This window comes from Miniopterus natalensis, chromosome 10 (genome assembly GCF_054644295.1).
Source record: "Miniopterus natalensis isolate mMinNat1 chromosome 10, mMinNat1.hap1, whole genome shotgun sequence".
In the NCBI taxonomy this organism is placed as follows: domain Eukaryota; kingdom Metazoa; phylum Chordata; class Mammalia; order Chiroptera; family Miniopteridae; genus Miniopterus; species Miniopterus natalensis.
In genome coordinates, this window is record NC_142090.1 from 47,027,057 (window position 1) to 47,052,492 (window position 25,436).

At 36.1% G+C, this 25,436-nt stretch overlaps 1 protein-coding gene and 1 pseudogene across 4 annotated transcripts in view; one reads left to right on the plus strand and one right to left on the minus strand.

The window, feature by feature from the left end:
- PTPN12 (protein tyrosine phosphatase non-receptor type 12) overlaps positions 1 to 25,436 on the plus strand; it is a 96,979-nt gene that overhangs the window by 24,435 nt on the left and 47,108 nt on the right. For 3 of the 4 annotated variants that reach the window (XM_016219581.2, XM_016219578.2, XM_087821116.1), the window contains exon 2: positions 23,968 to 24,076. In XM_016219581.2, the coding sequence (XP_016075067.2) occupies positions 23,968 to 24,076 (109 nt within the window). Of the gene's footprint in view, positions 1 to 18,480; positions 18,537 to 23,967; positions 24,077 to 25,436 lie in introns of those variants that run through there. The other variant, XM_016219580.2, reaches the window with a different exon arrangement.
- LOC107542303 (LRP chaperone MESD pseudogene) lies at positions 18,197 to 22,487 on the minus strand (annotated as a pseudogene).

A 25,436-nucleotide genomic window follows, 5' to 3' on the forward strand; every position in this document is an offset into this window, starting at 1 on the left:
TTGTTGCAACTTCTTTATTGTGGTAAAATGTACATAACAAAATTTACCATTTTTAACTGTATGTACAGTTTAGTACATTCACATTGTTGTGCAATGTAGATTCTTAGAAGGGAAAATTCACATATTGTTAGGAGAGTCATGGAGTGCTTTATAAGAACAGTTTTAAACTGAGCCCAGAAGGATAGGTAAAGTTTGGTGGGGGTACTTTACAAGTAGAGGGAACCCGTGAGCAAACAAATACAGGTGGGAATAATGAAGACACTTCAGGAAACAGCAGTTAGTAGCAGCATTCACTAAACAAGAGCAATCAAAAAGAACATTTATAGAAATAACTAGGGCTGTTGGTGAATATATAAAGTATTAAGGCAACAAACAAAAAATTTGTTTTAGAGTAAATACTAAGTCAGTTTTCAACAGGTAAAAGTTGATTTGGTCTTTCTCATTCATGAAATGTTCTAACCAGCAGAATAATTTAAATAATAAATGTTACTTGATTATAAGGTACATGCTCTAAAATAATTTAATCCTACAGATTGCCAGTGTACCCACAGCACATATTAAGTATTAAGACTTAAACAAACAATGTTGTATGGCTCAAAGAAGTTAAGCACGGACAGTGAAGTATTTTCATGCTTATGGCCTCATTAGCTGGTCCCTAAGAACTGTCACTTTACAAAGTGATGCAAGAGAATACCATTTTGCCTAGGACTTCCATTTGTCATATAGAATGGTAGCTGAATCATAAGACTTCTTCATTTTCTTTTGAAAAAAAACAAGTTAGAAAATGATATAGCCACCATATTTGTGTAAACTTTTTATGAAATAGTTGTCTAGAGGGAGACAGTATGAAAAAATAAATAGACTGATGAGACATTAAGGGGTAAAATCAGTTTGAATTAGAGTGCTTTTTCTTCAACCACAAATATTATAATAAAGTTCAGATGTGACCTTATACAAATTTTAAACATCTGTAATACAAAGTAACACAAAGATGAGCAATAAAGATAAAATATTTTAACACATTTAACACATGGGGGATTATTATCTAAAATACTTAAGTAACCTCTATATATCAATGAAAAGAACACTGCAGTAGAAAAATGAACATATGCTATGACTGATAATTAACAGAAGGAAATGCAAATAACTACTGAAAACAGGAAGAAAAGTCACCAACCTCTCCAATAATCAGAGAAATGCAAATAGCCAACATTAACTTTTGGGTCCATCATTAACTTTTGGAGGAGTCTACCAGATTCCGTCAAATTTGGTAAAATTCAAAAGTTGTAAATCATGGATGGTAATGTAGAAATTAATAGCAAATGTTGGTAAGGTAATAGAAAAACTGGTATTTTGGATCTGTCGATAGTTAAGTAAATTGGTGAAGTATTTTTTTGGAAGGCAGTTTGGCTACTTCTAATAGAATTGATAATGTGCATATTCTTTGACCCAGCATGTCAACAACTTCTAGGAATCTTTAAAATATAATAGAATATGTCCAACTATGTTAGTTGCATCAATTTTTGTGAAGCAGTATAAAATATCTATTAATAAGGAGGCTCACCATGGTTGGCTACTTAAAAGGAGAGGGAGATGGGGGGAGGATTACTTTTTCATTTTATAATTGGGTGCAGAAAAGAGTTAACATAGCAAGCCTGAGACTGCTAGCCTTAGAAAGGCATGCTTGCAAGATTGGCCCTTTCTAGAACTTGGACTTTTGGGAGGGTATCTCATTCTGTGATAAGAGTGGCTCACTCTGCCTTGCCTATACAAATATGGTTTATGAAGAAAACCTATTTTCCTTCTGGGAGTTTGGAATTTTGGTTTGTGCTAGGCGGAATGTGCCTATGTGACCAACCCCCCAATAAAACACTAGACACTGAATCTCTAATGAGCTTCCCTGTAGGCACATCCACAGGTGGTGTCACAACTTACTCCTGGATGAATTAAGTGGGTCCTGTGTGGCTTTGTTAGAGAGGGTTTTTGAAAGCTTATGCCTACTTTCTTCTGGACTTTGCCTCATGCACCTTTCCCTTTGCTGCTGTTGTTTTGTATCCTTTAGCTGTAATGATCATAGCTGTGAATATGACTATATGTATAGTCCTGTGACTCTTCCTCATGAATCATCAAGCCTGAAGGTGGTCTTGGGAATCAATGACACAACTTGCCAGTATGGTTTGAATATTTTAGTATCTGCATGTATTGCTTATATAAATTTTAAAACATTAAATTTAATATATTTTTAAATTATGTGTGTGTATATACTTAAGCACACATATATACCTCATCTCTAAGGATATGAGGTGTCTTGAGTTACGTTATTTAGGACAAGGAGATAGTACTTTAGGTAAATTATTTGAAATTATAGTTTATCGGTTTCAAAGGCAATATGATGGTAAACCACAAATATCAAATTTCAAGTAGCATTTTAAGTTCATACTCTCCATTTATACAAACTATATTATCTCAACGTATTGAACTAAATATGTTATAAATGTGACTGTAAGATGCCAGTTCATTGACTGATGTTTTGAATGTGGTTATCAGTGCCCATTATGTCTAAAACACTTGCCATGCTTTATTAAATATATGACATGTGGAAAGACACTAGGTACTATGGGGGAATAAAGAGAAATATAAAAGATTATCTCAGGCAGACAGGGAATTACAATCTTGGGTGGCAACAGTGGTGGTAGTAATAGGATAAAATGTATAAACAAATGATGGATATAAAAGGCAGGAGTAAAAAATACTTACATGACTCGTATGTACTTTTCGAGTCTATGCTACATGAAGATTGGGATTTTGTCCGGGTCACCACTGTATCTTTAGAACCTAAAAGAGTACCTGGCATATACGATAGGTTAGGGGTAAATGATGAGACCAGTTATCCTCAAGAAGCTGATAATTAAATCTTTTTCTTTTTATTGTAAATGCCTGGACCCAGTATGTCAGCAAACTGAAAAAATAGATTTAAAAAAATCTTAATTCATGAGTAGAGCAGAGCTATCTAATGTTATATGAATATTATGTGGCCTGGTAATCTGAGCTTCTTTAATGGCACTTACCCACAATCAGCTGTTTCCCCTACTGTACTGGATATGACATTTCATTTCTATGTAAACAACTACAATGATTTTATTTTCCTTTTTTAAAAGAAATGTTTAATTGTAAAATGCATATAACATAAAACTTACCATCTTAATTTATAAGTGTACAACTCAGTATTGATAAATATATTCACATTGTTGTACAACCATTCTCTAGAACTCTTCATCTTGAAAAACTGAAACTTTATACCCATTAAACAACTCCTATTTCCCTCTCCCCAGCTCCTGGCAACCACCATTCTACTTTCTATCTTTATGAGTTTGGATACTCTAGATACTTAATTTAAATAGAGTCATAAAATATTTGTCTTTTTGTGGTTGACTTATTTCAGCTACCATAATGTTCGCAAGGTTCATCCATGTTGTAGCGTGTGTAAAATGTCCCTCCTTTTTAAGGCTGAATAATTTATATTGTATGTATAAACCACAATTGTTTTTACATTTATCCATCAATGGGCACTTGAATTGCTTCTACTTCTTGGCTGTTGTGGATAATGTTGCTATGAACATGAGTGTACACATAGATATAATTTTACAAAGGTTTGAGACCTTATTTTCAATTCTTTCAGTATATATCCAGAAGTGGAATGACTGGATGATGTGGTAATTCAGGTTTTAATTTTTTTCAGAAACTGACATACTGTTTTCTATAGTGGCTGTACCATTTTATATTTCCACTAACAGTCCATCAATTCCTCTACATTCTCACCAACACTTGTTTGTTTTTATAATAGCCATTGTAATGGGTCCAGGTGATATTTTGTTTTGGTTTGATTTCTCTGATGGTTAATGATCTTTTCATATGCTTGTTTGGCCATTGTATATCTTTGGAGAAGTATTTACTCAGGTCCTTTGTCCATTTTTTAATTGTGTGGGGTTTTTTTGTTGAGATGTAGTTCTTTATATCAGTGTTTTTACAAACCCATCTTTAACACAAAGAGTAGCACCAGTTTATGAAAATTTAAAAATCATAATGAAACAATACTTGTGATTCATTTTCAAAGTAAAATGTTATCATCATATAGGACAGTTAATGTGACTTCATGATCCCATTTTAATTAGTACTTATAATCAGCTGAATTTTCGGTTACTTATAATTTTTCCTTCACGATTATTATACAGATTGACATACTTTCTTTGTATCTGTACTAGTAAAGTTTCTGCTGGACAAAATACTAGTAAATTCTCTTTAATGAGTTTGACCGTGATTTTGAAAGTTGTCAAAATGTCACATATTTTATTTAAAATCTTGGCTTATTTCAATTGATGGATTCTAAAATATCTTAAAAAAAATAATTTAGAAACCCATTCTAGATTATACATTATTTTAGTTATGAAAAATATATCATGAGTTTGTCTCTTTATTTAAAATGTAGTGGAAATCTTGAAAATTGTGTATGTATGGGTAGGTACTAGTTTTTATTATAATTGAAGTTTGGGTTTTTTGTTTGATTTTACATGTAAGAAAGAGGAGTGCTGCTTATCATTTTTACAAAGATATATGAAGACAAAAATCATGTTCTTGGTAACTTGAGGTGCACATATCTTTGTAGTAGTGTGGTCCGGCCTTTTCAGGACCAAGTCTATAAGTGTTAGAATGAAATGGTTTTTGCAAGGAATCTTAATGTTTGGTATCAAAAATAATCTCTATTTCATTTCTCCAGAAAAATATACTAAAATTTGAAGAAAAAAATATTTGCTTAATTACCCAGGTTGTGGTTTAATTCTGTTATTTTTAATCCTTCTTCCTGGTCCTGGGTTAGTTATAGAAGTTTCAGAATTTAAACTTTAACCCTAATCCTAGGTGGCTTATCAGTTATTCCTCCTCACCCCCTCCCTTGCATTTACTACTTATCTTCCTCTTATAAATATTTAGTCTTCCAAATTAGTTGTCTAGCTTTATTACTGCGGTTTGGGCATCAACTCATATTAAAAACTGCGTACTTTTGTCTTTCTTATTCATCATGCTTACCTGTTCTTTTCTGAAAAAGTTATGTTAAGTTCACTGGCCAAAGTTTCTAATAGACCTAATTGTTCATTTGTAATTTCCTCATGTTATTCCTATTTAGATCAGATTTGTCATTTTTGTTAAAATTGCTTTGTTGAGATAAATTCACATTTATTGAGATTAATTCACTTATCATAATATTCACCTCTTTAAAATATTCATTTCAGTGGTTTTTAGGATAGTCTCACACCTCATTTACTCTTCTCTAACACCCTGGAAACCACTTTCTCTCTGTGGGTTTGCCTATTCTGGATAGTCCGTATAAATGGAATCATAATATATACTTTTTGTGCTTGACTTCTTTCACATAGCATAATGTTTTCAAGATTTATCTGTTGAGCATATATAGGGTATCTCCTCCAAAATGTATATACATATGTTTTTTGATAGTTCAATTGATGTTTCTCTTTTCAGATTTAACCCATTGGAATGAATAATTTATTCAGTATGTATACAGTTTTGGGGGATATACTATATTAGTACTTCATTTTATGCTCAAATAATATTCCATTGTATGAATATACCGCATTTTGTTTATAATTATTTTTTAAAAATATATTTTTATTGATTTCAGAGGGAGAGAGAGAGAGAAACATCAGTGATGAGTCATTGATTGGCTGCCTCCCACACTCTCCCTGCTGGCAATTGAGCCCACAACCCGGGCATGTGTCCTGATGGCAAATTGAACCATGATTACCTGGATCATAGGTAGATGCTCAACTGCTTAGCCACACTGGCCAGGCCACATTTTGTTTGTTTATTTAGCAGTTGATGGGAATTTGAGTTGTTTCTACTTTTTCACTCTTATGAATAATGCTTTTGTGAACATTTGTGTACAAGTTTTTATGTGGCTATGTATTTTTAGTTCTTTTGGGTATATATACCCAGGAGTGGAAATGCTAGGTCTATGGTAACTCTAATCTTTTGAAGAATTGCCAAATTCTGTTTCTATTAAGAATTTAAAACTTAATTCTGCAGACAAAAGTTTAGCAACCTAACTTGATTTTATCTCTGGTTGGTCTCTCTTTCTTTTTGAAAAGTAATAATGCTGTGTTAAAGTAGATTCTTTATTACCCTTAATATTTTATATCTTAAAAACATAAGTACTTTATATTAAGCAAAGAGCATTTTTATGCACTGATAGAGAAAATGGCATAGCATATCCCTTAATGGTAATGCCTCGTGTGTTACTGGACCTGGGAAATTGGAATGGTAAAGTACAAAAATATAGCCTATAAAGTTAGTTTGGTTTGCCAGGTAACCTTGAAGCTTTTGGATACATAAGTTAAGAGTTAAATGTGATCTTTGTGTAGATTGATAATGGAAGGATTAGGGAGAACAGAGGTGACAGTTTACCATTTTAGAATTTGGCCCATGATTTATTTTGTCTAATGCAATCTAAGTAAACTTGTAATATACAGTTCAAAATTACTTTCTGAGTTTTTAACAGGAACTGGAGTTGGTAATGAGCAGTGTAATCTCAAGTTTCCTACTCAGGTATAGCACCAGATTTTAGGATACACACAAAAAGGGATTAAAATGTTCTTTAAGAACAAAAAATTTGGCAATATTTGAATGTACAAATATATTTTGGTATCTGTTAGTTTCAAGAACAATTAAGCTTATCCGAGACAGCTGATTCAAATTTTCCTTTAAATTCCTCATCTGTGCATAAGGAATATAGTCAATAATATTGTAATGACTATATGTGGCTTCAGATGGTTACTAGTCTTACTAGGATGATCACTTCATAAGGTATATAAATGTGATCACTATGTTGTATACTATACCTAAAATTAGTATAATATTGTATGTCAAGTGTAATTGGAAAATAAAATAATTTTAAAAGTTCCTCATCTATTAGTAAATCTTATATAGTCATCTCAGTTTTCACATATTTAAAGATATGCTCTATGCTAGGTGTTGCGTAGGGTACTTACATACATGATTTAACAAACATAAATGCATTTCTTCTGTCTCTACTCCTTGACTTAATTGATTAATTTATAGTATTATTTTGTTGTGCCCACCAAATTTCCCTTTTTGCCTCAGTCATTTGGAGTGTTTCTTTTGTTTGTTTGTTTTTTTCTGAGTTTTAGAGAGAGAGGAAAGGAGATGGGGGAGAGAGACAGACATCGGTCGCCTCCTGTACACACCCGGACCAGGGGTCAAACCCACAACCTGGGTATGTATGTGCCCTGACCGGAATGAACCCTGCTACCTTTCTGTGCACAGGACGATGCTCAACCGAGCCACCGGCCAGGGCCAGAGAGTTTCTTAAATCTTTTTATTTTTAATTTAAATGACAATTACCCAAGGAAAGAAAATTGTTACCTGTGATCCTGTACTAAAACAACTGTCTTTCTTCTTTGGTCGTAGGACTAGAAAGTTAGGGCCAGGTTTGGGAGATGTTTACTGAGGTGGGCTAGTCAGAACTTGAAACTGATTGGATGTGAGGGGAGGGGGAAGCAAGTGGACAGATAAAGGAGGAAAGTCCAAAACTACTAGGATGTTTTAAGCCTGAGTGGATAAGGAAGCAGAGGTGCCATGAAAATTAAATGGGACATAGAAGCGTTTGAAAAATGAAGTGAACCTATTTTTCTCTACTTAGATTTGAATTGCTGTTGGTATGTTCAGTAAGCAGTTTGAATATGGAACTGGAACTGAAGAGAAATAGAGATTTTGAGATGTTCAGAAATGTAATAGTTAAAGGCACGATAGGGAGGAGAGAAGCTTGCTAAAAGACAAAATCTGAGGAGAGTACAGTTTCAGAAAACATACATTTAGAGGCTGATGAGAAGAGGAACCAGAAAGGACTCACTGGCAGATGAGAGAAGAATTAAGAGACAGTTTAATGGAATCTAAGAAAGGAGTTAAGTACTCACCTGTGTTTTAAAAAACAAAAACTACATGAATTGAGGCTTTTGAGATTTAGATTCCCTTTGGAAATCATTGGTGACTTCATAGAAGTACTTTCTGAATGAAATTTTCAGGGGCTTAAGGAGTTAATGGTTCACCAGGAAGTGTAAGTTTCTCTTTAAAGTTTGGTCTGTTGACCACAGCTTTGTGGCAGCCTGGCCAAGCAAAAGATCATTTCTTTCCATATAGTTGTAAATATGTATGTATTGAGCTGTCTTAAACTGCAGAGGTGACTCTTCCTGTGCTGTATTTGTTTTTGCAAAGATAAATATGAATTCTGCATGCATACTATTAATTTGGGGGTCTTCTTTGTTTTAATTTTTAGTTGGACTGTTGATATTAATGTGTTAAAGCTGGAACTCTTTCTCAATTTTACTGTATGTTTATATATTATGGAATGAGATTAGTGATAGAGATTGCTTTGGAATACTTTTGAGAGTCTGGGTTGGCAATGGAGTCTGAAGGCTAAAGACTACAGTGCTCTTCTTTTCTTAAATCAAGACACAAAATTAGATGAAGGGTGGCATAGTCAGGAGCCATAGTTTTAATACCCAGATTTTGGAATTTCTGAGCAGTATGCTAGATTGACCTGGAAATTGTGGAACGAATGGTTTCATGAGTTAAATGGTTAGAAGGGCATTAGATAAAGTTGATGAAAAAATGGATGAAAGAGGAGGTGATGGCTTTGTAAGTAGGAATAAAATAATCAGATCTGGGACCACTTTTCCATTTGGTATTAAATATCTTCAGTTCACTAAAATTAATATATATGACCAAACATTATTGTTCTGAATTCAAACGGGGTTCTACTTTATTTCCATAATAATGTAGCATGGAGGTAAGGAGAGGATAAACTTGGATTACACCTCCTAACTTACTTTGATCTTGAGAACACACTATACGGAAATACTTTCTTTGCCAACCAGAAGAGGAAAGAAAACATTTGCTTGTTGTCTAAGCTGTTGAAAAAAATTGAATAAAGCTTGTTGTGAAAATTTTGTATTACCTTTTTTCTTTTAGTTTTTATGCTTCCCCGTATTTCTTTTTAAATATAAAGCCTGTAGATCAAAGTTTTATTTAGAAACAAATTCTCTAGAGTAAGGGAGGCCTAATGCTACACTCACTCAGGGAGAATTATATAACTGCTATGTTGAGACCTTTCCTAATAGTTGATGGAATTGAACCTCAGCTTCTCTGACTCAAAGCAGTCCCATTGTGAAGTAGTAATGAAGTGTAAGGGGAGAGAAAACCGTTTCTTAAGTATATTGGTCAATTCTGATTTCATTCCTTTTCTCTGAACTGACCATTACTACATGAAAAGACCTAAACTGTTTATTGACTTGCTACTATTTGTCACAGGTTATGCTGGTACTAGCTGGTAATAGTAGAAAAACAAGATCGGGTATGCATCTTCAGGTAATTCATGTCCTATCAGGGATGGTCTGTGCATATATATGAATAATTATTGTACATTGGGATATGTCCTAGTTAGAGGTATATTTGAAGAGTTGTGGGTAGAGATGAGGAAGCAATTTTGGAGGAAGTGGGGGTAGTGGGTGCCAAGTACTAGTCTCAGGAAATGTTTCAGCAAGGTGATTTCTGTATTGAGCCAGAAGAAAGCAAGGAGTTTGCTTGGCAGACTACTAGGAAAATAACTGAAGCATTGAAATCAACATGATCAAAGAATAAAATCATTTGTTACCCAAAGGCCCATAAGATTGGCCTCTATTTACTTAAGGTTATGTCCTTTAACATCAGTCCTGACTTAGCTTCATATGAGAACTCTTTATACATTTCTGAAAAAGAATGGCAGACAAGTTTGTCATGCAGCAGTTGGTAAAGCATGAGCAAAGATAAGATGAATTTTGAAAAGAGAGTTGCATATTTTGCAATTAAAGATGGGCATTGCAATTGCATAGTTGAAAAACCCTTTGGTGGTTTTAGTTGCTTGTAACATTATTAGAAGTATGTGTATTTTTATATAAATATGTTTGTAAGAATTTAAGAACAGCCAGTTAGTGATAGTATGCTTTCGGTGGAAATTATACTTTGATTTTACTAGTTACTGTTACTTTGTATTTAGGTTTTTAATGAAAAATTTATTTTGGTTTAATAATTATGCAACTTGTTTGGTAGGATTAACTTAGTAGTATTAGATTGACTGGCTTTTGTGACTTAAGACAATTAAATATTTCAGGTATCAAACTTGATGAACTTATTCATTTAACAGTTATTGAGTGCCAACTATGTACCCCCCCACCTTTTAAAATTCCAGATGGGTTCTTCAGTAACTGCCTCAAATTTTTCAAAGCAATAGCAAAAGCAGTACTATTTTATGGGTTAGTTATTGTTATATTTTGCCAGATTGTAACTCTTAAGCTTAAAGTAATTCCACTTTTATTTCACTTTAAGGTACAGTTTTAAAATTTGTATATTGTATGCATATTTATTAAAAGTATTGTCTTATGGAACTCATACTGTTTCAGTGTTTTGACATTGAGGAATTTGGGGCAGTAGTGTGTGGAGTAGTAACAGCATGAGAAGTCTTGAGCTCCAATATTTATTTTCTTTATATCTCATTCCAAAAGGAATTTGAGTTATCTTAATTTCCATTTTAGCTCTATTACTTTTTGTGTCCATTTGTTTTTTTAATTATCCTGATGTAAAATCTAGCCAACAATTAAATTTAATAAATGTCCCTGCCCTTGTCTAAATATATTCTGAATTCTAAGTCTGTTCAGTGACTGTGAAGTAAGAGATTTAAATACATTTTAGAGGTGGAGCTAACACAATATGCTGATAGATTGGTTATCTGGGAAGTAAAGGAAGGAATCAAGTATGATTCCTAGACTTTAGACTTGAGTAACTGTTGAATGGTGGTCTATTTGGAGGTTTGTGATGCCCGTGAGACACTCGAGTGGACAGTCTATTAGACAGCTATTTGACTGGAGAGATTCAACAAACATCATACAACATGTTCTCATTAGCTTTGGTGCTTAGGTAAAATGAAACTGTTCTTCTCTTTCTGACACACGAAGGGTACCTTAAGATAGTCATATTGCATGTGACTTTTAGAGGCCTTTGAGAATCAGTTTATTGATTTAGGATTAGGGGAATAAAACTTTTGTGTTTTAAGAGACAATGTGAAAATAATTTGAACTTTAAAACAGTGAAAATTAAATTTAATTTTTGTTTGTCCCCAAAATTCCAATATTAGACATCTCTATGACTTGTCTGAGAAGGCCCAAATAATTTTTAAATTTACCCATTTTTAATGTGATTTGCATTGTATTAGATATTGACCTATAAAGTCCAGTAAGATAGTCCAGTGTCTGCCTTCAGTTTTATAAGTGGGTGAGATAGACAATTACGGAAATATTTTTTACAAGTGGTAAGAGAACAGTCTATTATTGACTACTCTGTGCTGGAGGTTGAGGGGTGGTTAAGAAGGGGTGAGAAAATAACACTTCTGCCAGAGTCCTATTATTAACTCATGAACATGAGTAAAAATTGTGAAACTTGGATGTAAAGGGGTGGAGGGTTGATTATGGTGGTGGTAATTCTATATAACTGAAGAAGCATAAAACTCTTAAGTAAGAGACTGTTATAAAAAAGAAGCTAGGAATTTGGAAAATTGGACAGGCAGCATTCAAAATATGTTATATTTGAACTAAGATATTGGTAGTTTATCTTGGAGGTGATAGACCCATTGGAGGCTTTATAAGTGTGGGACTAAAATTAAAACTATCATACTTGTCTAATATAAATGCTGAGATGCAAATGAAATTATTTAAGAAGTATATTGATTTTTTTTTTTTTTTTGTCTAAGACTTTTACAGGTAGAATTAATTGAAAATGTCTTTTGTAAAATTTATTTTTCAGTTACAGTTTATATTCGTTATTATTCTATAGTAGTTTCAGATATACAGCAAAGTGATTAGAACATTTTACAGAGTGGTCCCTTTAGCTGCCTCAGGTACCCACCTGGCCCCATACATAGTTATCAAGATATTATTGATTATATTCCTTATACTGTAATCTACATCTCTGTGACTGTTCTGTAACTCCCTAATTTGTACTTTTTAATTCTTTTCACCCTTTTCACCAAGCCCCTCAAATCCTCACCCCTCTGACAACTATCGGCCTGTTCTGTTTCTATTTTGTTAGTTTTTTTGTTCTTTAGAGTCCACATATTTATACTAAGTGAAATAAATCAGACAGAGAAATGGAATGCCTTTTTAAAGGCTTGTTTGGTTTTTTGTTTGCTTAATTTTAAAAAAAAAGTCATACATGATAAAGGATGTGGTGAGTATAAGCTTATGTAAATATACCATCATTTAGCTATATTTTTGTCCAGTTAGGACAGTAAGTGGTGATTCAAAGTACTTTCTTGCTTTAGAATTATATTGAATAATTATGTATAATTTAATAAGTGAATCATTTTATTAATGTGTAGTTAAGTGCTATTCTGATACAGTCTGTCCCAAAGCACTAACCTTATGAATAAACTCCCTTAGTATATTGTGGCATGTTTCTCAGTTTATTTCCTAGTAACAGTTTCACTACAGACCATGGAAAATAGTCTTCAGGAAGTTAAAATGAAATTGTGTATATACTTTCCATTTCATATCGTTAAATGAACTTTGGTGCTACCCTCTACTTCAACTGCTATTTTGGCATTAATTTTGATGGGATATTAAAAAACAAAAAACCTTTTTTTGTTTAGGCTAACATTAAAATTTTTTTCTAAGATTTAATAATAATGTGCTCACAGAGCTTAGAGTTTAGGAAGGGAAGAAAAATGTATTTTATGTATTTATCATAAATAAACAAAAGGAAATAATGTTTAAGTCTAAAAAGAGCTCAAAAGAGAAATATTTTTGCATCAATGGGATAAGAAACTCCAAAGGAGGCTAATAAGACTTAAAAGATGGATAAGATTTGGGGGTATGTGAGTAGAATTACCACTAAGAAGCAAAGAAAAAGTGTACACAAAAACAGAAAGATAATTATGGGGAAATTTTAAAGTACCTTTTGAAATTTGAAAGCACCTTTCATGGTGTTTGTTTTACAGCTACACACTGCTGGTGTCAGTGCTACCAGGTCGATAAAATGTTGAATTATATTGATGTTTAAGAGATTGAAAAAAGATTGAGAAATGAGTATTTTCCTATTTACTATGTCTCCCAGTTGAGTGTCTACTCTCAAAACCTTTTAATTGTTTTGTTTATAGCTGGTGCATTTTTTTGCTCTGACTTGCTTCTGAACCATGATCTCCTCCCCTATCCCTTATTTTTTTACCTGAGAATTGCATTTTTCCTTCTTCATCCCTAATTCATCTTCTACTTCCTGAGGAAAACCCCTAATCACTTTTTCAAAATTATTTGATGCTGCCAAACTGTACATAAAATACAGAATAACCTAAGAATTGTTGAAAATCAACCTCTATTATTCCATGCAATACTCCTTTCTCTTGAACCTATACCTTATACTAGTGGTGCGGAAAGTATGTTTTGTTTTGTTTTGTTTTTAAATATCTTTATTGATTTCAGAGAGAGGAAAGGAGAGGGAGGGAGGGAGGGAGGGGGAGAGAGAGAGGGAGAGAGAGGGAGAGAGAAAGAAACATCAATGATGAGAGAGCCATCGATCGAGCCCGCAACCCGGGCATGTGCCCTGACCAGGAATCGAACCCCGATTCAACCGCTGAGCCACGCCCGGCCGGGCTGAAAGTATGGTTTTTAGACAGCAGCAACAGTGTCATCTGGGGACTTGTTTTAAAAAATACAAGTTCTCAGGCTGTACTGAATCAGAAACTCTGAGGTTGGGGCCCTGCAATCTATGTTTTAACCCTCAGGGTGATTCTGGAACATGTTCAAATTTGACAATATGAATGAAACATGTTTTACAATATTCAACATTGCCCAGAAAACAAATTGGCCCAGAATATATGACTTCTTTTGATCTCTGACTTATTTAGGAAAGCTTTCAAAGAAGAAAATAAATCTGTAGTAAGTAAGCTAAGTAATAATAGCTAACATTATTGAGACCATTTTTTGTTCCAGTTGTTTTTTTTTTTTTTTAAAGTATAAAGTTTTTATGTGTTTAATGGACCCCCTTGGTTTTATTTATACTATATCAGAGATTAGTATCTCTGATGGGTATGAAAATTTCTAAGTATAGTACTTAGGTCTACTTATTTTTTATTTTTAAAGAATAGTTTATTGATTTTTAGAGAGGGGGAGAAGGAGAGGGAGAAACATTGATGCAAGAGTGCAGCATCGATTGGATTGGCTGCCTCCTGTACGCCCCCTACCCGGGATGGATCCCGCAACTCGGGCCCTTACCTGTTGGAATCAGACCAGCAAACCTCCTGGTGCGTAGGCCAACACCCAACCAACTGAGCCACAAGGGCCAGGGCTGTCAGTGTATTTTTAAGTAGGACATTCTTCATCTGAAGCTTAAATGTAGCATTTCATTCTGTGTTAGGTTTTAAGAAAACTGAATATGTAAAAATGTATACTCAAATTAGGCACTTATTTGTACACAGAAGTTCTTAAGGTTCATTATATGAGAAGTAAAAAGTCATTTCACATAAAAACTTTATTTTGCCCAATTCTCAACATAATTTGTCACGTAAAAGAAGAAATGCTTGGAGTGATTGCAGCAGGTGTTGCAGAAGTGTATTCACATTTTATAAATTAAATTATTCCTTCTTCCCTTTTCCTTTGTAGTTACATATGTGTGTTTTTTCCAATGACAGTTACTTAAGGTACCTTTCTTTTCCTCCTGTGTTTCTGCAACTGTTCAGATTGATATCCTTCTAAAGTCACATTCACAAATAATATGTCGTAATGCATTAAAGTACTATAAGTATCTGAAAATGAAAATCTTTTTAACACTAATAGTAATATGTTATATACACTGTTGCATTCCCTGTCTTTTTCACGTAATATGTTTTTTGAGATATTTCCATATCGTTGTATATAAAGAGCTTCCTCATTGGCTTTCAGCTATATCATATTTAATTATATGAATGAAACAAGTCTATTTAGCTAGTAGTAGACTTTTTTGCTTCTTTGAAGTTTTTTTTCTTTTATAAACAATGCTGCAATAAGTAACTTTTTGTATATACATGGTTTTCTGTGTGTGCTATTTATGTAGAGGACAAATTTATAGAAGTACAATTCCTGGCTAAGGGGTTATGTTTATTTGTAATTGCCAAATTACCTTCCTTATGGGTTATGCTAAAATGTTCTTTCCTGCCAGCATTTAATGAAGTTCTAGTTTCCCCATACCCTCACCAACAGTCCATTTGCTTTTAAATACAGTTTTCCCCCCTAATAAACTTTGAGAACTTTAACTTTAGCACAGTAAATGTGGGGAATTTTACTTTGTCATTGTGCCAATGCAGAGCAAGATTCTAGTAAGTCTTTTCATCTTAAAGAAAAAAAAATGTGTATTCTTGTTTCAGGACTCTTAAGATTGTAGTGGTAAAGTTTATTAGTTTCTCAGAGAAAACCAAAAGGTTCACTGTTCTATATGTAAGTGCCTATTTGTAAGATTATTTCAAGTGCTGTATGTTAAAGTATATCATAGCAAGAATAAGTTAAGAATCTTGAGTTAAAGTTCTATCTGTGATTTTTTAAAAATATAGACATAATCTTAATTGCTTAAATATCAGCATCTCAGGTAGCAAAAGTAAAATGGTGAAAATGTTAAGTGTTACTAGACTACTTTTTCATTTCACTTGTATTTGATAATTTGTAGAATAGTAAAACCAGAATGCCTTCAATATGTCTTTAAGCCTGGAAGAAACTAGGCTTCTTTGAAATTAAATTTCAGCAATGTAGTTGAGTGGTGAATTTAAACAATTCACAATGCTGACTTTCAGTGCTTCTGAAAGCAGGAAGTGTATTACTGACACGCAGAAATATTCCAGCCCATAGAACATCCCTACCACCATATGTGGTAAGAATTTGTCACTAACTCACAAACCACTTCTGTAATACAGTGAATAAGCAGAATTGGTCTTTGTTGGACATTCCCAATTCAATATGTGAAAGAACTTTGTTTTGCAGTGTCTTACAAGTTAATTATTTGCTTATGCTTTAGAAGGAGCCTGGCACATCATTAGTGCTCAAGGTTTAGGACAGAGTAAAGTAAATTGTACATAATCTTTTAGGAATGGTTTTATTTATTTGTTTTTATTTTAAACCATTTCTTTAATTTTTCAATTAGAGTTGACATGCGTTATTATATTGGTTTCAGTTGTATATCCCCAGGATTAGGCATTACATAATTTACTAAATAATCATCCTCATAAATCTCACACCTATATGATACCCTACATAGTTGTTAGAATATTATTCACTGTTCCCTATGCTGTACTTTACATCCCTTTGACTATTCTGTAACTATCAGTGTGTACTTCTTAATCCCTTCACCTTTTTCACCCACCCACTGAACCCCCATTCCATCTGGCAACTGTCAAAATGTTCTCTCTAACTCTGAGTCTGTTTCTGTTCTGCTTGTTTATTTTGTTTGTTTTTAGATTCAGTTGTTGATAGATATGTATTATTGCCATATTACTGTTCATATTTTTAATATTTTTTTCCCTTCCTCTTAAAGACGACCCTTTAATGTTTATTTTTACAAGCTGGTAAATACGTGTTTTTGGAAACATTAACAGCAGCTCCTGCTGGGACAATAGTGGCAGCGGTGGTTAGGCACAGACCTTCCGCTTGGTACCCTTCTTTAACAATAGCATTTTCTAAGCTATTTAGTTAAAATCACAATGGAAGGTTTTTTTGTTTGTTTGTTTTAATCCTTACCTGAGGATATTTTTTCCATTGCTTTTCACAGAGTGGAAGGGAGAGAGAGACACACACATTAGTTGCCTCCCGAAACTGAGTTCTGTACCCGGGACCCTTCGGTCATGGGCTGACTCTCTAACCACTGAGCCAAACCAGCTAGGGCACAATGGAAGATTTTTACAAACAAGTTTAGTTCATAAAAATGACATTTGTATATAAGTTCCATAACTCTTACCCTGAATAGGCTCCAGTAGTTCTGAACAGCAAAATCAGACATCTGCAGGCAGGGCATCATGTATCATACAGAAATGGCACAAATTTGTAGGCATTTTATCAAAGAAACAAATTTACAGATGAATGAAGTTATCGAGCCTTCTGCCACACTTTGCAAAGGACTCTGCTGATTTCCCTATTTATACCTTTTAAAGTTGTCATATTAAATGGAACACACGAACCTCATCACCAGCATTATTCTTTCCTAAATAATGACACAGAACAGGATCCCTGAACTTCACAGACCACATAACAGCTGACAGGTACCAGGAGTTCTCTCTAAATTCCAAGAAATCCAAAGGAAATACTTAGGATCTCCAAGTTACATTATTTTCTGTTCTCTGCATTTTTTGAAGATGTAGTGGGATTTACACATCCTGGCATCCTGATTGTATATTTAAATACAGAGTTCCATGCAGGGCTCACATGTTGCGTTTTAATTTCACAATAATGGGAATGTTTTTCTGGTGTGAAAAGCCTGATTCAGTTAAATCCTATCTTATTGTCTGTCTCATTAGAACCTAGTATCCTTCCAGTTAACAGAAAATAAAAAGCACAGACACTGCAGGACATGAGATCAGAGCAGGTGCATTGAGGGAGTGGTGACACAGCAGTCAGTGGCTCCCCCAAATTTAAATGGGAAAAAGCAACAGGTTTCCATGGAAAGTGATTTTATGGCCCAGCCTGTGTGGCTCAGTGGTTGAGCGTCGACCAGTGAACCAAGAGGTCACTGTTTCGATTCCTGGTCAGGGCACATGCCAGGGTTGCGGGCTCAATCCCCAGTAGGAGGCGTGCAGGAGGCAGCTAGCTGATTGATGATGATTCTTTCTCATCAATGTTTCTATCTATCCCTCTCTCTTCCTCTCTAAAATCAATAAAACCATAAAGTGATTTTATAGTAAACCTGAATTTGGCAGTGCCTAATGTTCATACAAAACTTATCTTATTGAAGCCTTTTCAACAGAGTAATTCTTACTCTGACCACAAGCTGTTCATGTGGCAGATCCTCTATATAGAAAACTAGAATTCTTTCCAGTGTACGGTTTCCCACCCCTGTGAGCCCTGGCTGAGAACTATCCCATGTATTCCAGGCAGAGTCCACAGCTGCCCTGATACAGATCTTCTCATCTATTTCCAGCTCGAATGCCTTCCTTTGAAGCCTAAGATTTTGTGTCTCCCTCCTTCTTGTACTTTTATTGCTTGCTTTTTTCTCTTTGCTTCCTCCTCCTTTGCCAGGGTACACCTGTCCCTCCGGAGTGACATCATCAGCACACCTGTCCTGACTGACCCAAAAGTCCTTGATCTCCCAGATGTAGCTCCCATCACACAGCATGAAGATGGAATGGTCTGGCCCACAATGAACCTCTGGATGTCGTAGCTGGCATTGGAAAGGCTGCCTTGGGCCAGAGGCTGGTGATTTCTTCCCTGTCCTTCTCCCTGGGGCTTCCTGATGTAGTTAACAAACAGGAATTTCTTCCCTTTCTTCATTATTTTAAATATGCTCTCTGGCTTGCCTGATGGGATACCTGTGAGAAATCCAGAGGAGCTGAGGGTCTGTTGTGCTCTGGGAGGTCTCCTCCTTCTAGGTCATCATCTTTCTTCCACTGTTCCAGAATACATGCCATGTTCACTTCATTGTAATCGCAAATATCCTTCAGGGGAGGTGGGCAAGCTTCCCTGGGGTCAGAGAGTCTTCACCGCAGGGGCCTCTATGTGGGCCCCGGGCCCCAGCAGAAGATCAGAGGAACAGAGTAGGACCATAGCCACGATCTTAGCCAACCTGCCTCCTAACATTTCATATAATGTTGATTTGTGATTAACTCCTTTAGCTTTTTCTTCTCTGGGAAGCTCTTTATCATTCCTTGATTCTAAATGAGTAATCTTGGTTGTAGGCCCTTGCTTTTCATCACTTTGAATATTGTGTTACCAGTCCCTTCTGGCCTGCACAATTTCTGTTGAGTCAGCTGACTCCCTTGTAGGTAACTAACTGCTTTTCTTTTGCTGCTTTTAAGATTCTTTGTCCTTATCCTTTTGTATTTTTATTTATTTACTTATTATTTTTAAATTTACCTTTATTGAAAGTATTACAGATGTGCCCTTTTTCCTCATTGATCCTCTTCACCTCCCCCCCCCATCCTAACATGTGGTCTATCTTTGGGAATGTCCCATGTGCACTTGAGGAGAATACCTATTCTGTAGCTTTGGAGTGAAATGTTCCGTAATGTCAATTAAATCCATCTGATCTAGTGTGTCATTTAGAGTCACTGTTTCCATATGTATTTTTGTCTGGAAGACCTAGCCAGTGAAGTCAGTGGGGTGTTAAAATCTATGACTGTATTGCTGTTGCTTTCTCCTTTAAAGTCCTCCAGATGTTTTTATTGTTTTGTTTTTTTGTTGTTGTGTGTTTTTTTTAGCTTGTGTGAGTTTTTGTTCTGAGGTGGGTCTCTTGTAGACAGCATATAGTTGGGTCTGGTTTTCTTATGCATTCAGCTATCCTATGTCCTTTGATTGGAACATTCAATCAATTTGTATTTAAGGCTATTGTTGATAGGTATTTACTATCATTTTATTTCTGTATGCTTATGTTTCTCATTCTCTCTATTTCAACATCTTATTACAGTAGTCTCTTTAACATTTCTTGCAATGCTGGTTTGATGGTGATAAACTGCTTTAGCATTTTTTTGTCTGGAAAGCTCTTCATTTCACCATCTATTCTGAATGATAGTCTTGCTGGATAGAGTATTCTTGGTTTCAGATCTTTGTTTTGCATTACCTTGAATACTTCATGCCATTCCCTCCTGGCTTGTAGAATTTCTGATGAAAAGTCGCTGACATCCTTATGGGAGTTCCTTTATAGGTAACAGATTGCTTTTCTCTTGCTGCCTTTAAGATTCTCTCTTTGTCTTGAAATTTTGGCATTTTAATTATGATGTGTCTGGGCTTGGGCCTCTTTGGGTTCTTGCTTGAGACTCTCTGTGCCTTCTGAACTAGTGTGACTTTTTCCTTGACCAGGTTAGGGAAGTTTACTGCCATCATTTCTTCAAGCAGGTTCTCTGACCTTTGCTTACTTTCTACATCTTCTGGCATTTCTGTGATGCAAATATTGTTACATTTCATGTTGTCCTCCAGCTGCCTCAAACTGAAACTGTTCCATTTTTTTCTTTTTGGGTCTCTGAGTGATTTTTTTCCTACCTGGTCTTCTAATTCACTGATCCAATCCTCAGCATCCCCTACTCTGCTGTTTATTTTTTCCAATGTATTTTTTATTTCTGCTTTGTCATTCTTCATTTCCTTCATAGTTTTCATTTCTTTTCTCATGCTGTTGAGCATCCTTATGATCAGTATTCTGAACTCTATATCTATGATAGATGGCTTATCTCCATTTCATGTATCTTTTCTTATGAAATTCTTTTGTTCTTTCATTTGGGGCTTGTTTTTTCATCTTCCCATTTTTCCTGCCTGTTTGGACTTGTTTTGTGTATTGGGTACATCTGCTGAGAATTCCAGGCTTTTGGATGGTCTCTGGTGCAGGCTAGTGTCAGACGCAGTTTGAAGTTTTGCATATTCCACAACTTGTGGTTCCCTCTGCTGAAGCTGGGTGCATTTGGAAAGGACCAAGATGTGCACCAATGTCTGCTTTCCCAAGACTGGGTCCAGAAGCAAATCAGGCAATGACAAAGCACCCAGAGGTCCACCTCTGCCTGCAGGCTGATTGTTATTCTTAGTCTCTTAATGAGCCTCAGGCTGCAGACCACAGGAAAGTGTAAACTCCACGGGCGGGTGTGGGGGGAGAGTGAGAAGTTTTCTAAAGTGTAGGGCAGTTGTTTCCCACGCAGGCAAAAGCTGCTTGGGTGGTAAAGGTCTGCCTGAGAAATATTTCCTCTGCAGTATTGGGGAATGACTCAGCACAGGAATCTAGATGGCCACCCTCCAAGCTCTTTCCCCAGAACCCCTAACCCTGGATTCTTCTCATACAACTCTAGTCTACTTTGCCCTCTCTGTGCTGGAGCCCAAGGTGCTTGGCTGCACATGGAATTTTGTGCATTGGCCCTTTAAGAGTGTGCCTGCATTACCAGCCATCTCTCCCTGGCAGGCAGAAACCCGGCTGCTCTTCACAGCCAGTTTTTATGTGGGTACCTTTCTCAGTTCTGGTGCTCTGGGTTGGGGAGCCCAGCTTGGGATTTAGACCCCAGAGTTCTCAGTGTGAACCCCACAAAGCTGAGATATCCTTCCAGACCTTCAGCTGCTGCGTGTGAGATCCCAGCCAGCCCTATTGCACCTCCACACTTCCTACCAGTTTCTGTGTGGTCTCCACTTTAGGTCCTCAGTTATAAGCGCTGTTTCCAGCTAATCTTCAGTTGATTATTCAAGATGGTTTTTCTATATTTTAGTTGTAATTCCAGTTTGGCCCTGGGAGAGTGTCATTGTAGCTTCCATTTAATCCACCACCACCTTGGAATCTCTGTATCCTTTTGCGTTTTAATTATGATGTGTCTTGGTGTGGGCCTCTTTGGGTTCATCTTTTTGGACTTGTATGTTTATTTCCTTCACCAAGTTAGGGATGATTTCTGTCATTGTTTTTTCAAACATATTTTCAATATCTTTCTTCTCCTTCTGGTACTATCATGATGCAAATGTTGGTATGCTTGCAGTCCCAGAGGCCGTTTATACTGTACTCGTTTTCTGGGATTTTTTTTTTTTTTTTTTTTGCTGTCCTGATTTGGTGTTTTCCACTCTCTTATCTTTCACATCTCTGAATTGATCCTCTGCTTTACCTACTCCACTGTTGACTCCTTGTAATGTATTCTTCATTTCAGTTAGTGTATTCTTCATTTCTGATTGGTTCTTTTTTGTGTTTTCTCTTATTTCTATGTTTCCTATCTCCTTGTTGAAGTTCTCACTAAGTTCATCTACTCTTCCTGTAAGTTCATTGAGCATCAGTATAACCAGTATTTAGAACTGTGCATCTGGTGGATTGCTTGTTTCCATTTTGTTTAGTTCTTTTTCTGGAGTTTTGTTCTGTTCTTTTATTTAGAACATGTTTCTTTGTCTCTTCATTTTGTTAGCCTCCATGTGTTTATTTCTGTGTATTAGGTAAAGCTGCTAAATGTTTCCCCAGCTTGGTAGAGTTGCCTTATGTAGTATTTGTTCTGTAAGGTCCAGTGGCGCTTCCTCCCTGATCACCTAAGCTGGGTGACCCACCCGCAGTGAGGCCTCTGTATACCTCCTGTTGTAGTTGAGCTTTGATTGCTGCTGGCACGTCAGTAGAAGGGATTTACCCCCAGGCCGGTCAGCTGCAAGGACTGACTGCACTACTGATCTCCAGCCACTGTGGAGGATCAGCTGTACCGGAGCCCACCGCATAGAGAAGGAGTTACTTCAGTGGGACTCTGGTGCTGCTGAGTCTGCTCCTTGAGTGTGTCACTTGTGGAGGTGGTTGGGTGGTGGTGCTTCGACATGGTCTGAAGCTGTCCACTGGCTTCACTGGCTCTGGGGCCTCCCAGGAGGTTGCAGGTCAAGGTCAGCTGCCACCTGTGTTCTGCTCGAGGCCACTTGGCATGAGGTACAAAGTGATCTGCAGATGACCGCTATTTTTTTTGGGTTTGGAGGTGCCCTGGTGAGGTCAAGCTGCACACCAAGGCTGGTTACTGCTGATGCCTGACCTGGGGCCACTTAGCAAGAGGTACAGGGTACACTGAGGCTAGATGCTGCTTGTTTGAGAGATTTTAGGAAAATCTGAAGTATGAGCCAAGAGAAGTGACTTGTATGGAAAAGCCATTGGAAATAGCTTTGGTAGGGCTGAAATTTGGGTGCTATTTGGAGTATTAGTCACCAGGGCAGGTCAAACAGTGTGAGCCAGGTTGATGGAGTCTCAGAGCTGCTTGGCAGCTCTGTTGGGGGAGGACTTCTCAAAACCTCAAAAGAACAATGACCTCTACCAGAGCTTCTGTCTGGGAGAAATCCCCAGCTCTCACCCTAAGGGTAAACAATTCAGTTACCCCCATATGTCTCTAGTGTCTTTCAAGTTGCTGCCTCAGCACTAGAGCTCAGAGGGAGGGAGTCTCAGAGTTAGTCCATGCGCAGACCCTTTAAGAGGAACTGCCTGGGACTCCAGCCGCCCACAGTCTCCCTCAGCCTCAGTCCCCCTGGTTTTATAGCCAGATGTTATGAGAAATACTCTTCCTGGCACTGCATCCTAGGGCTGGGACCCCTTTCTCCTCAGTGGGAACCTCTGCACCTGAAATGTACCTCACAGTTTTATCCACCACATGTGGTTGTTGGACCAGCCCATTTCATGTCTCCACCCTTCCAACCAGTCTACATGCGGCTGCTTCTTTAATTCCCTAGTTGTAGGACTTCTATTTAGGCGGTTCTGAATGATGGTTGTTCTGTAGTTTAGTTGTAATTTTGATGTGTTTCTGTGAGGTGGCTAGTACCATGTTTACCTACACTGCCATTGTGACTGGAAGTCTCTAGGCATGGTTTTAAAACTTGGTTTTTGGAACCCCTTGTTGAAACACAAAAATTATTTGAGTAAGTTAAAGGACCGAGTTAAATATTCTGACTCAGCTTTATTAGTTTCTTTGACAAAATTACTTAGTTATTCTAGTTTTCTTTCTTTCACTGCTATTTGGAATGTTAATCTTATATTTGCACTTAGTTAAAGCAAGTCATCATTGGGGTTAGTTATTAAGGGGTGGGGAGATACTGTGAACTTAGGGAAATTAGTTGTGAGGAATTGGGGTTAGCAAAATTCAGTGAAGAGCTATTTGTAAATCATTGAAAATTTGAAATTAGTAACGTTTTTCTAAACTTGAATTTTCTTTTTCTTTTGTATTTTAAGCGATTAAGAAGATTGTCTACCAAATATAGAACAGAAAAGATTTATCCCACAGCCACTGGAGAAAAAGAAGAAAATGTTAAAAAGAACAGATATAAGGACATACTGCCATGTAAGTTTGAAATGCCCTTCATAGAAAGACATGCTAATTAGCAGTTTGTAGCCTACACTCGCTTTAGTGTTTTTGAGTTTGAATGTTCAGGAGGTAGTAGTTAACCTCTTTACACTACATGATAATAATTTGTATTTATGCTTCTTGGTTTTCCTTCTAATGGTAGTTTTATTTTTACTTTTTTATGTGTTTTTATTGATTCTAGAGGGGAAGAGGTGGAGAGAGAGAGAAACATCAATGTGAGAGAAGCATTGGCTGCCTCCCGCATGCTCCCTACCTGAGATCAAGCCTGCACATGGGTGTGTGCTCTGACCAGGAATCAAACCAGTGACCCGGTCTCCTTGGTGCCTGGGATGACACCCAGCCAACTGAGCCATACCTGTCAGGGCTTAAGTTTCTTTTAAATACTGAAAAATTCAAGTAAGAATATCTTTTTGTGGATTCCCTGTTCAAAGTTATTTTGTTAAAATAACATAGGCCTTGGCCGAGTAGCTCAGTTGGTTAGAGCATGGTCTCGATATACCAAGATGCAGGTTTGATCTCTGGTTGGGGCACATACAAAAAGCAACCAGTGAATGCATAAATAAGTAGAACAACAAATTAATGTTTCTCTCTCTCTCTCTCTTAAAATCAGTCAATTAAAATATATATATTATAGACAGATAATTCAATAAAAGTAAATAAATTTTGTAAAATGATAAAATATTAACTTTTATTTGATGTTTATTCACAGTTAGAACCTTTGTTAAGCCCTAGCCAGTGTGCCTCAGTTTATTGTGCGTCATCCTGTGCACAGAGTTTGCTGGTTTGATTCCCACTCAATCTATGTTGTGTTCTCACATTGATATTTTTTTTCTCTCTCTCTCTCCCTTTCTTCCTTTCTTAAAATCAGTAAACTCTTATTTTTAAAAAGAACCTTTGTTGATTAAACTCTGTGTTTTGCATACTCAAAACTGTAAACCTACTTTTACCCCACTCTGTACTGATAGCATTATATTCTAGTAATAATAATGTATTTATATTCTCAAATAGCTTACTAACCACCCATTAAGCTTTTGGAAGGTACACTCCACTTTCATTCCAGCTCACCTCAGAATAGTGGATGGTATGAGTTTCTTCTGGACAGTGTTTGTTAAACAAGATAATCTTGAAATACTCTTACTGTGCTTGGAATTAATACATACACTCTTAAAAAGACAGTTTCTCCACCTTTTTCTATCATCTGAGGAAATAAATCTTAAACAGCTCCAGGTTTCTGTTTTTATATGTTATGTTTCATTCATTGATTTTATATGTACTGTAGCCCTGGGAATACTGTAGAAAACAAAGTGGTAAAATCTCCTGCCCTTACGAAGTTTAT